The 12,996-nt window shown below is 41.7% G+C and overlaps 1 protein-coding gene across 3 annotated transcripts in view; it reads right to left on the bottom strand.

Annotated features, from left to right (window-relative positions):
- Positions 1–12,996, bottom strand: part of Ppp2r5e (protein phosphatase 2 regulatory subunit B'epsilon) — a 140,816-nt gene that overhangs the window by 58,701 nt on the left and 69,119 nt on the right. For all 3 annotated transcript variants that reach the window (XM_027418261.2, XM_027418260.2, XM_027418259.2), the window contains exon 3: positions 6,196–6,392. In XM_027418261.2, the coding sequence (XP_027274062.1) occupies positions 6,196–6,392 (197 nt within the window). The remainder of the gene's footprint in view (positions 1–6,195; positions 6,393–12,996) is intronic.

Genomic DNA, 12,996 nt, shown 5'->3' with positions numbered 1-12,996 from the left:
TAACACAACACTCCCCTATTGATCCTGCCTTTACCACTATTAAAATATAAATGCTACCATACCAGTCTTCTACTTCAAGCCTTTTGATAGGTCTCCACCGTCTACGAGATACTTCCACAAAGACTGACACACGCTAACATCTTCAGCTGCCAAAACTGACAGCTTTCCATTCTCTGTGCTCACTCACGAGCACACACTTCAATGCACAAATAACTGTTAATTCTACAACAACACAGCACTGCATACTCCATATATCAAGAGGTTTGGGGATTCCTTGGTAGTTCAGCCACCTGGAAAACCTTTTAATACCCTACCAAAGCTTTACTCATTCTGGAAAGTCTGCCATGACTACCCTACCCACCTGTAATCAACCTTCTCTCCTCTTTCCTTACCTAATATATAATTCTATTAATACAACATCTTTTAATTTGTCCACATTACACTTTCTACTGCTGACAGAAAATAACCATCTTGACAGATGGTGCTGGTGCATGCCTTTAATCCCAGCACTTAGGAGGCACAAGCCAGCCTAGTCTACAGTGTGAGTTCCAGGAACAGGCTCCAAGGCTACAAAGAAATCCTGTCTCAAAAAAAAAAAACAAAAAACCCACTCCACATCTTTTTTCAGTCATCAAAAAGTATGAGTATGAGTCAGATATGGTGGCACATGCATGTAATCTCAGCACTTGGGAAGAAGCTAAAGCTAAATTGAGATTAGCTTAGGCAAACAAAGTAAGTTCTTGGCCAGCCTACACTACACATCAAGGTGCTGTCTCAAACAAACAAACCAAAGACTAGGAATGTAGCTCAGTGTTGTAATGTTTGCCTAGAATATATTATGTCCCTGGGTTTGACACACAACACCACCAATTTTATTTTTTAAGTAAAAGCATGGCATTAATAAATTCAATAAAGCCGGGCAGTGGTGGCACCCACCTCTAATCCCAGCACTCGGCAGGCAGAGGCAGGCAGATCTCTGTGAGTTTGAGGCCAGCCTGGTCTACAGAGCAAGTTCCAAAATAGCCAAGGCAAACAAAGAAACCTTAAGGGGGAAGGGGCATTCAGTAAATACTATCTAGAATTAACAAAGTCAATGCTTTTACCAACGAGACTATATCTCACCTTTGGAGCACCCTCAAATGAAGTATTTTTAGAAAAAACATGCAAATACAAAGAATATAAATTATACTTCAAATTTAGGTAAACAAAACTGAATAGGTTATTAAAAGACCAAAAAAAAAAATTCTAAGAAGCATTTCAAATGGATACAAGCAACAGAACCAGAAAGACTTTATAAATAGAATGTGATTTAAAAAAAAAAAAAAAAAGCCATAAAAACAAAAGCTTGACCCTAGAGACAGCATGGAGTAGAATACAGCAAGGTCTAAATAAAACAACTAAAGGTCCTGACACCTTTTTCCTTTAGAGAAGGCACCACAAAAAATACCAAAACTACCACTTACCTAAGTAAGCAACTGCTTTGGAAAGCGATTAGTAAACCTTGAGAAAGCCATTCTAAATGACTTGGGCAGTGTTGATCAAAAGTCATCCATTTCAGAACTGGAAGGATCTGAGATCTCATCAGCTTCCTTCATTAACAACGGGAGAAACTGAAACTCGGAAGCAAAATGAGTTACCAAAGTCTCATCACTAGTTAAGATGAGAAATAAGGCCTATAGCTTCCACATGCTCCCCCTGGGGCTCTTACCACTAAAGACACTCTCTTCTCCTGAAGGTAACATTTATGTTATGTTGTTGATTTACACATAAAATTTTTCTTTCATTCTAGTAGCCTGTGGGTGGTGTCCAGACTTCATTTGGATGGTAAAAGTGTCTTCCCAAACTCATACCTTACTTTCTCTCTACTTCATAAGAAAACCAACTTTCCAAGTACAGGTCCCAACAGGTTGGATCAGTTTTTGGTATTAAAGGCTGACAGCATACCATGTCATCCTGACTCATTACTCATCCTGATGTTCCGAACCCAGCTAGCATTTCATTAAAAACACCACCACTTCTTCATCCAGGTGAAGTAGTTTCATTTCACAATAACAAGAGGAGCCGGCAGGGACAGTGACTACTCACCAGGCAGGATCATTTCTGGGCTACAGAATTTGAGAAAAACTGAGGCAATGGAACAGAATACATCTAGCTGATAGAGAACGTAAAATCAGGGAACATGCAAATTCAAGTCTCTAGTAGCAAAACATAACAATCTTATTTATTAGCCAGACAGTGGTGGCACACACCTTTAATCCCAGTACTCAGGAGGCAGAGGCAAGTGGATCTCTGTGAGTTTGAGGACAGTCTGGTCTACAAAGCAAGTTCCAGGACAGCCAGGGCTACACAGAGAAACCTGTCTCAAAAAAGCAAAACAAAACAAATGCTATTTACTAAACATTCTACCATAGCCTAGGTTGGGTACTAGTCTACGAGATTTACATACATTATTGCTAATCTTCACAACTCACCCCCCAAGAGAGGTATGACAGAGGGAGAGAAGCAGAACCAGAATTTCTGCATACAAGGACTTTACAGGTGGCAAATGGGAGAAGTGGGCACCAAAATGACCTTTGATTCCAAGCCTTCTTACAAATCAGTAAGCATACTATTAGCCTGTACACACATGCTGAGGTTCTGAGAATGCCAGTGTGCACAAGGCACGCCATTTATTTAAGTAGACCTCTCAGCACCATATGAATACCGAAGGCCCCAAGATAAATAATTTTCAGTGATAAAGCAAGTGATACGGCCAAAGGTGGCCCTTGAACTCAGGAGGGTTCACTTTCTGTTCTATCGTAAGACCTTCTTATCTATAAATATCCCAGATTGCATTAAGTACAATAGCAAATTAGTTTCTGACAAATTTTACAAATTATATATGAAAAACCAGTATACATGTGAGAACCCTACACAAAATCAACTTTGGAGTGTTCTAAAACAATATGCATGCTACATATTCAAAGCTGTCTAAAGCAGGGCTCAAGAATGTCTTCAAAAACAAATAAACAAACAAACAAATAAAGCCGGGCATTGGTGGCACACGCCTTTAATCCCAGCACTCGGGAGGCAGAGACAGGCGGATCTCTGTGAGTTCAAAGCCAACCTGGTCTCCAGAGCAAGTGCCAGGATAGGCTCCAAAGCTACACAGAGAAACCCTGTCTCGAAAAACCTAAATAAATAAATAAATAAATGATAAAAAGAATGTCTTAAAGTACTATAAATGGCTTAAAGGAAAAAGGGAATGAAGGCCATGAAACAATGAACTCTCTTAGGAGACTAAAGCTGGCTTAGGACAAGCTGGTTCACAAAAATGGAAGAATTTCTGCACTACACTAAATGCTAGGTTTAATGGCTCAATATAATCGAATGATAGAGTACCTTCATCATAATTTCAGAACCTAAAATCAGTTAGGCTCAGCCAAGAGGCATCCCAGAGTCTACTTAGATACTTGGGACAACTCCTCTCTAGGACACTTATCTCCTAACTGGAAAAGTGAGATGTGTGTGTGGAAGAATAAAGCACAGCGTTTTTCCAAAGAGTGGACTGCCAAGAATGGAGAAAACACTGGGCTTGTCACAAACAGCAGCACACTGTAAGCTGGCCCTTTGGGAAGCCAGATTGGAATTAGGGGCCAAACACTAAAGAGGGTGTACATACATAGAGGGTGAAGTGACAAGAGAGGGAGACAAATGCTGGTAAAGACATGGAGCACTGGAGCTCTCACTTCCGGTAGGAAACCAAATAGGACAGCCACTCTACAAAATACTTATCCTAAAGCCCAGGAACTACTGTCCTCACTGTCTACCCCAAGGATTAGCAAATGGATGCCCCACACAAATATGCAGATTTCCAGAGGCACTTTAGTTATAACTGCCAAAATATGGATGAAGCCAAGATACTTCGGAGGCAAATGAAAAGGCTGTGCCACAGTCACACAATGGGGTATGACTGAGCACTAAGTAGAGTGAACTGGGCGGGTGCAATGGTTCACACCTGTAATCCCAGCACTAGGGAGACTCATGCAGAGCTGCTGAGAGGTCAAGGTCAGCCCTGGCTACATAGCAATTTCCAGGCCAGCCTATGCTACTATATTTAACCCCATCTCAAAAAATCAAAACAAGGATGAAAACCAAAACACTCTACTAAGTGAAGAAGCAATCTGAAAAGGACATCATTCAGATTCAAAATGCACAACTAGGAAGCCAGTGACAAGGTCTGTGGTTCTTAAGAGCAACGGCAGCATGAAGCTACTCTGTGCGATACTGTGAAGGTCCATCCATGTCACTAGACTTTTATCCAAACCCAAAGAAGGCGCAGCACCAAGCATGAGCCCTAAAGCAAACCAGATTCTGGCTGATGTAGTGTGCCAGTGTAGTTCATCTATTATAACAAATGTGCCATTTGGGATGGTGATAGCAGAGGCCACACAGTGGGAACTGGAGCAAACGGGAAATCTCTGTACTTTCCTCTCAATTTTGCTGTGTATATAAAAGTGAAAGCCTACAATCTTTATAAAAAAGGAAAAACTCACTCAACATACAGATATTCTTATAAAAGGATAAACTGATGGGTTTACAAGAGCATCTGCAGGATGCTGGTTAAACACAGTATATTCATACAAGGAAATACTGAGCAGCTGTAAAACAACACATCTTTCAACACTGATAAAGTGTTAAGTAAAAGGAATGTACAAAAAGTGTGTACAGCACACCATTAGTGTGTTTACAAAAGTATCTATGCAAATTATCTGTACAAGCGTCTATCTTCATGAGCTATCTACAGAAAGTCAGAACAAAGCTATAAGCTGGGTATCTCTGAACACACAGGTTAAGCTAACACCAAGAGAGCATACGCTGAAGAGGACGGGTAGGCAAGAGAAGATGCTAAGTGTTTGGCTGGGAGATTTAGAAAGGACATACACTCAGAAGCAGGACTGTCCAACAGTGAGGGCAACTGGCGATATCTGAGACTAGGTCAACCTTTCTTGTGTAGGCTTTCTTGCCCTTTTAAAATGCTTAGCATCACATTTATGGCCTCTACCCAGTAGATGGTAGAATACTCTTTTCTCATACAGTTATGACTACCAAAAAATGGCTCTGGACATTGCCAAATGTCCCCTCTGAGGCATAAGTGCTCTTTGTTGAAAAGCACTACTCAGAAGCAACAATAGGTAACAGTTAACTTACAAAACACTCTTGATAACATATTCCTGTAAATTAATTGCAAATCCAATGCATATATGTATTTAATGTCTCATATATATGCATATAAATATATTTTTCCCAATTCCTCCTCATCTACATAGGGCTACCACATACCAATCACTTTCACAAGCTGACCTCTGAAAGCCCCTCCCAATGCTAAACAGGCATTCCCTGTGCCTGTTCCCAATGACACTCAGGTCCTTCTGAAAATCTGTAGCTGCATTGTATGAATTGAGTTACCAGCCTTCTCCATTCCTCCCACCCACCTTCCAAAAACAATAGTTTCTACATCCATAATCTTCTAGGATGCTAAGGAAGGCAACCAAAACACAGAAACCTACCAAAGAGATTTTGACTTAATTTTAAAATAATAATAATAATAATAATAATAATAATAATAATAATAATAATGTAATAATGACACAGTAAGAATATAATTGCTTGCATTACACAAATAATGTTTCTTCCTGTAATTCCTAAGGACCACACATAGTGCCATTGTTTTAACATCATGAAAGACAGTATTCCTGACTTCAAGGAAATTACAAAGAGAGAGATTCATTATAAAGCCAAGAGAGGCCTTAACTAGATTCTCTAGGTCATAATTTTATTAAGTATAATGCCATTAGTAATATGCCACAATGAAAGGGTGGCAGGAGTTAAGATACTCAACAGGCTTGAATCTTTTCAAACAGATCTAAAACTGGTTGATTCTCCTGTGTCTTTGCAGAGATCCATGGCACCCTGGCCCTCAGCTTCCCGCTCTGAGGTCACGCCTTCAACGCTGTAATCGGTGCGATGGTCTGGGTGTCATCATCATGAAATCATGCTCTTCAAATCCTAGTGCTGTGCTGACTGCTTGCATTTAGCTCTCTGGAGGTTGGCTTTTGTTTGTGGAAGAGACCTCGGTGACCTCAGTGCAATCAATACACCCATGAGTGGCTATGGAAGATGCTTAAAAGTATCAGCGGCGAAAAAGAAACTCACCATTCTAACTACTTCAGGGTAAGTCTGCTCTGTCAGACAGCCTCTGCTTATTGTAATGTAGTCCACCAGTTCATTAAGAGTGGAGCGCTTGTATTCTTTCATTTTAAGATCAGATAGCGTGTCCATGAAGTCAAAAATGACACAGCACTGCTGAAGTTTCTTTAGGAACAGTTCAGGCTGCTCTGAGGTTGGAACGTCTAAGAAAAAAAGAGGAAATGGTGTGAGTCTGTCATCAATTCCAGGCAACAGGAATTCTCTGTGAAAGTTACTTCAAAAGCGAACACAAAGGAACAACACAAAGTGTTCTTGTTAACATTCAAATAGGCAGGAGACACCGTAAGCACCACACCAGAGAACCCGAGTCTGAAGCCCCACACAAGTAAGGGACTGCATCTGCTATTCTGCAACTGAAGACTGGCTAAATCCCAAAAGCCACCTGCAGGTTAAAGCAAGGTTTAGCCCAAAACACCCCAATGCCAACATCCTTAATAGCTAAAATCACTGAGAGGTCAAACTTTCCCTTCTAAAGTGAAGCCACAAGTTTTCAGTCAGTTTAAATTCATTTACTAAAAAGTTTCAAAGCAGAAATCTCAGTCTATCATTTCATCTGACATCCTTGGTGTTTAAAGCAATGGCTGCATGTGGGTTTTGTTTTCAGTTTGTTCTGGCTCCATGAAGTTGCTTTGTCAAAGAAACTTGGAAAACCAACAAAATGAAACAATGCCAACAAGTACACCAATGCGGGGAAATGGCTCAGTTGGTAAAGTGCTTACACACAAGCATGAGGACCCAGGTTCAATCCTCAGGAAAGTCAATCATGGTAGTGGACATTTGTAAGCCCAGCTCTGAGGAGGCAGAGAGCAGAAGCGTCCCTGGGGCTTCCCAGCCCAGCCTCTCTGGTGAATCCCAAGTCCCTATGAGAAACTCTGTCTCAAGAAACAAAAAGGAACAGCTTCTGAAGAACATACCATACCCAAAGTTGACCTCTGGCCTCCACATGTACACACACCCAAGCAGACATATAAAAAGAGCACATCAGAAGTGGTGATGTAAGAACAAATTTCACTTGCATCTGTATCTTTTGACCCATGTTCTTTCTGTTTGTTTGTTTGAGCTTTTTTGTTTTTCGAGACAGGGTTTCTCTGTGTAGACTTGGAGCCTATCCTGGCACTCGCTCTGTAGACAGGCCTGCCTCTGCTGTCCAAATGCTGGGATTAAAGGCATGCACCACCAATGCCCAGCTTTGACCCATGTTCTTGAGCAGAGAGAAAAAATACACAAACACTTTTATTACTCTGCAAGTTGTCTTCGGACCATTACATGTGCATTGTGGCATGCATGTGCCCGCACATACATATACACACACAAAAAAAGATTAATAAATATAATTTAAAATAGTTAAGTGTTCTCAAAATAGACAGACATCTGTTCTCTTTTCAAACAGCAAATTAGGGGCTGGAGGATATAGCTCAATTGGTAGAGAACTTGCCAGTATATACTAGGTCCTTGCTTAGATCCCCAAAACTGCATAAAATCACAAGGGCTGACACTGGCCCGCAATTCCTGTACTTGGTTGGGAAGCAGAGGCAGTATTCAAGAGCATCCTCAAGCCTGTGCCTGTGTAAGGGGTGGTGGCAAGAGAGTTAAGCAGTTAAATGCGCTTATTACCAAGCCTGACTCGAGGGGAGAGAAATAAGATTCGAAGAGTCAGGCATCAATGACCAGAGCAAAACTGTCTTCTGGATACAGCAGGACCACACACTCATGAACTCAGAGCAGTTGCAGATGTCTGCACAAGACCTGCCCAAGACCAAGTCAGTCAACAATCTAGCATGAAGTAAGAAGGAGTTCCCAAGCCCTCTAACCTAACAGGGGAGCTATGGGCAGCGGATGGCTTCTAGGGGAGGGAAAGTCAATGTTCCTTAAGAGTGTGGCTCCTGGCCCGCCAATGGTGATCAAGTGGATGGTCCCAGACCCAAGAATGTTGGGACAGCACAAACTCAAGTTGAGGGATGGGTAGGAAGTGGGGGTCCATCTGGGAGAACCTAGAGGAAAAAATGAGGGGTGAATGTGACCAAAATTCCCTTATGAAAATCTCAAACAATAAGAATATTTTTCAGATGACAGTCTAGGTAGGAGTAATGACACAGGCTTTAATCCCAGCACTGGGGAAGCAGAGGCAAATGGATCTCTGTGAGTTCAAGGCCTGGACTACATGAGTTCTAGTACAGCTAGGGCTTTGTAGTGACCTTGCCTCAAAGAAAACAAAATAAAAACCTACATAACATAAATTTGAATCCCATACTATAACAAACTGTTCTGAGAATCAGTTGGTAGAGTGTTTTCTGACTCTATCAGTTTGATTCCAAGCATATCACACTCACTCTCTCTCTCTCTCTCTCTCTCTCTCTCTCTCTCTCTCTCTCTCTCTCTCTCTCTCACACACACACACACACACACGAGAGAGAGAAGAGAGAGAGAGAGAGAGAGAGAGAGAGAGAGAGAGGGGGGAGAGAGAGAGGGGGGAAAGGGGGGGACTTGGCTCGATGTTATTTCTAAAAATGAGATAGAATTTTGAGGTTAAAATTCTCCAGCTAGGAAGGAATATGATCTACAGTTGTCTAGTCTACTTCTTATCCTATTTCTTTCTACTACTTTATCTACCCCTACCCCTATACTGTAGCTTCTCTTGAACAGCAATGAGAATTATAATCAGTGTGGTGGTTTGAAGAGGATGGCTCCCATAGGTTCATCTATTTGAATGCTTAGTCCCCAGGTCGTGGAACTGTTTGGAAAGAACTAAGAGGTGTGGCCTTGTTGAAGGAGGTATGTCACTAGGGGTGAGCCAAACTAATCCCACTTAGTGCTCCAGTATCCACCATGCCTGACTGCCTGTTGCCATGTTCTTTGACATGATAGTTACTGACTCACCCTCTCAAACTGTAAGCCCCTAGAAAGGCTTTCTTCTATAAGTTGCATTGGTCTTGATGTTTGTCAAAACAATCCATAAGTAACTCACACAATCAGGGTAGGCTCTACTGCCATAATCCAATTGAATAATTCATTAATACCAAGAATACATTTAGAGGTAAGCAGGTGACATTCTTGTTTAAAAAAAAAAAAAAAAGAATAGAGCTGGCTGGTGGTGGGACATGCCTTTAATCCCAAAGCTTGGGAGGCAGAGGCAGGCGGATCTCTGTGAGTTCCAGGCCATTCTGGTCTACAGAGTTTTCCAGGACAGCCAAGCCTACACACAGAGAAACCCTGTCTCAAAAACACAAACAAACAAAATTAGAGATGATTACTGAGATTTCATGATGAGTACTTGGGTCTCTAGCCACACCCACATGGCCCCTGTGATACTAAACAAGAACTCTACAGATTTAGCCAGTTTACCAGACACCACAGAGGTAAATGGGAACAGGGAAAGGACTTACTAATGTAACATCAGTTAAAGGTTAAAAGCTTCAGGGTATTTTTAATTCATCCAAATTTTGATAGCATAGATTTAACAAAACCCCCCAAACTAGACTATCCATATGGAGAGTGTTACATGTACATATAAAGTCTGATGCATCAGCAAATGACAGCTTTTTAAAGGAAACCATCATTCAAGCAAAAACAATGTCTGTGGTCACTCAACAGATTTTCATATTTAACAATTCAAAACATTCAGGCAGTTGGCATTTGGAAGCTTTTTAATGGTAAGCAGTTGGAATCCATTCCTTATTCATGTGAACTGATCCATCACAGATAAATCTGAAGCAGGCTATCCACCTACTAGATGAGACAGTAACAACTTCCGTCCTGGGTACACACTCCTTGTGTTCTAGTCTAAGCAGGTAGACACACTAGTTCTCATTCAATCTATACAACAATGCACATAAATAGGTGCTATTTTCAATTTAATAGATGAGTAAATCAAGACAAAGAAATTCAGTATCTTGGCCAGAATCATACAGCTAATAAACAGTGGAGACATGATTCAAACTTGGGCTGTGTGGCTCACAACCTGAACTCTTCTACACAATGTAGCATTCTGCGGCACAGAAAGGCCAGAGACTACATTCCAGAAAATAGGGTGCATGTAAAGGCAGTGGCAAACTAAAGTAGGGAGAATCACAAATGTGCTCCCAGCATGCCCCCATTCATAAGTAGCATACTGAGCTCCTCCTTTAACTGCCTCCAGAGCTTCCCAGGCAGAGCAAAGGCTTTGCTCTCTATTCTTTATCCTTTATCACAGATTAAATTCTTCTAAAAGGGCCTCCCTTCATTAAAGAACTTAAGCAGTGAGGACAAACCACAAGATGTGGGGGCGTCCCTTAAACAATTTGTACAGTAACAGCCTGAAAAAAAAAAAAATTCCCATCACAACTGAAGAATGAGGTACAAAATCGGTTGAAGAGCCAGGATTGCTTCTAACTACAAGAAGGCTGAGCCAGGGTAACATGACCCCAAGTATTCACACCAGCATGGGAAACATGGACAAAGTCTGTCTCCCTTTCTCTCTCCCCCATGGGTGGTAATGGAGGGCAGAGGGATACGATCCAAGCAAGGGGCTCTTGCTGTATGTACTGGACCTGGGACTGCACTCCAGAGGTGTGCTGCCCCCAGTCTCCATTGCCTCTTCTCCCTAGTCCTGGTGGGCTGTGAGAAGATAAATCTGAACAAGGACCAGAGGAGTGCTGTGTGGTCCAGAAGATTTCAACCAGGCAGAAGTTTAGTATCGGTGGACCACTCCAAAAGCAAACATGCTCTTCCAAGAAATATTTATTTGTAAGAGAGGAGAGGGAATGAAGAGAAGGCTCAGCAGTTAAGAGCACTAGCTGTGCCCGAGGTGGTGGCATAGGCCTTTAATCCTAGCACTTGGGAGGCAGAGGAAGGCCTAGTCTACAAAGTGAATTCCAGGACAGGCTCCAAGGCTACACAAGAAAACCTTCGGGAGCGGGGGTTGGGGGGGGGGGACACAGAGGGAGAGGGAGATGGAGGATCCAAGACCAATTCCCAGCACCCACATGGCAGCTCACAACTGTCTATAATTCCAGTTCAGGGGATCCAACACCTACACACAGATATATAAAACATCAATGCACATAAGATAAAAACAAATAAAATTTAAAAAGAAGAGGGAGGAAGGGTGGACTAGGAACCCTGCTCCCCTGCACTTGAAAAGAGAAAAATGTCATGAATCACAAGAAGAGGATAGCGTACAGCCAGTACATTCTGGCAATGTAAGCAACAGTTGCCACCCACTTCCAAACCCAAATCACCCAAACGTCTAAACACTTCTGAAGTTGCTTAAAACTGAAGGAAAATATTAGACCTTTAGAGATAAATGTAAACTATTAATATCTAAGGTCATCTTAGAATCCCCAAGCAGGCAATCAATAGATCTGTCATTGTTTTCCAATGGAATCCGTTGGCCTACAAAAGCCATCCTGCCCCACAGAGTTCCATAGAATCATAACCATAAATAACAAGAAATTGATAAGTGGTTGCATAATAGCGTGAAGGTCATTAGCACAATGACTCTCCCAACCAATGCCAGGGCTTAAAGGGGAGAATAAACTGATACAGTTACTACAGCATGGTGAGGTCCTACCAGATCAGGTTCCATCAATCTAAAAGGCCATTAGAGTTAAAGCCATCTCCATAAGGGTTCTCGCTGAAGAGGGCTCTTCAGAGAGCAGCAAAGCTGCCCCGCACTGCTTCCTCTTTCCTTTGTAGCAGTGGATGAGTCTCTGTATGTCTATCCCCATCTCACAACACACATCTCCCCATCAGCTGCCATCCCTTTAACAAGCTAAAGAAAATGTCCAGTCTCCTCCTAAGGCGTGCACACACAGATAATTTAGAAACCTACAGGCACGATATATAATGGAAAAGTGACCACAACATTCAAGTTTAAGAGATAATGCCTCTCTTTACACACTGAGCACTCCAAAGGATATCTGTGGCTATTAACAGTCATAGCCACTCTCCCTATCCTGACCTATAGAGAACAGCAAAGGAATGAGGAGTTCAAGGTCATCCTCAGTGACATACCCAGTTCAAGGCTAGTCTTGGATACAAGAAACCCTGTTTTGGATCAATGGATTGATGGAAGGACAGATGATAAAATAAACAGTAAGATCCAGTACAGAACAGGCATAACACAATCTGCAGTCTCTGACCCCTCCACCCCACCTCTTGAACTTTGCCTTAGAATGAGTAACCCTCTGACAGTTTATATTATCAGTTTCTCTGACAACTCTTGATGATCCTCAAGAAAATCAGTGGGAATTTTCCTTGTCTTCGGTATGAGTCTATCTATACTTAGAGAGACCTAGGCATAATGTCTCGGTTCTAAGAATATGCTTCATACAAAACATTAAGGATATTTAGCCCGAAAAGCCTATGCATTAGGACATATGGTAAAATGCCTAGCCATTTGTCATTAGGGTCTGTCCAAATAGTTTTCACCCACCAATGTTACCTCTGAACACAGACCCAGGCAGTGCTTTCTTTGTATACCAAGAATTTCAGGAAACCTAGAAAGCATCATGCATGCTTTCATTAAGAATTACTTTAGGCCTAATAAGTCACAAAGAGCCAACAACGTTTCATCAAAAGAAGACAAACTATCAGTTTTTATAATGAATCAGACACTTCACAGTTACAAAATAAGACTCTAATCCAAAACCAGACTGGTAACTAAAGTACTGCATCCATCACCTCCAGTTTACTCGTGCATTCATACTTGCTGTTGATGGTGACAGTGATGGGTGCCACATCATTTCTATTGCTGGGCATTTTTATTTC

The sequence above is a fragment of the Cricetulus griseus genome, chromosome 5 (genome assembly GCF_003668045.3).
Source record: "Cricetulus griseus strain 17A/GY chromosome 5, alternate assembly CriGri-PICRH-1.0, whole genome shotgun sequence".
Classification (NCBI taxonomy): Eukaryota; Metazoa; Chordata; class Mammalia; order Rodentia; family Cricetidae; genus Cricetulus; species Cricetulus griseus.
The sequence above is the reverse complement of the archived record's forward strand: the minus strand, read 5'-3'. Positions and strand labels throughout refer to the sequence as shown.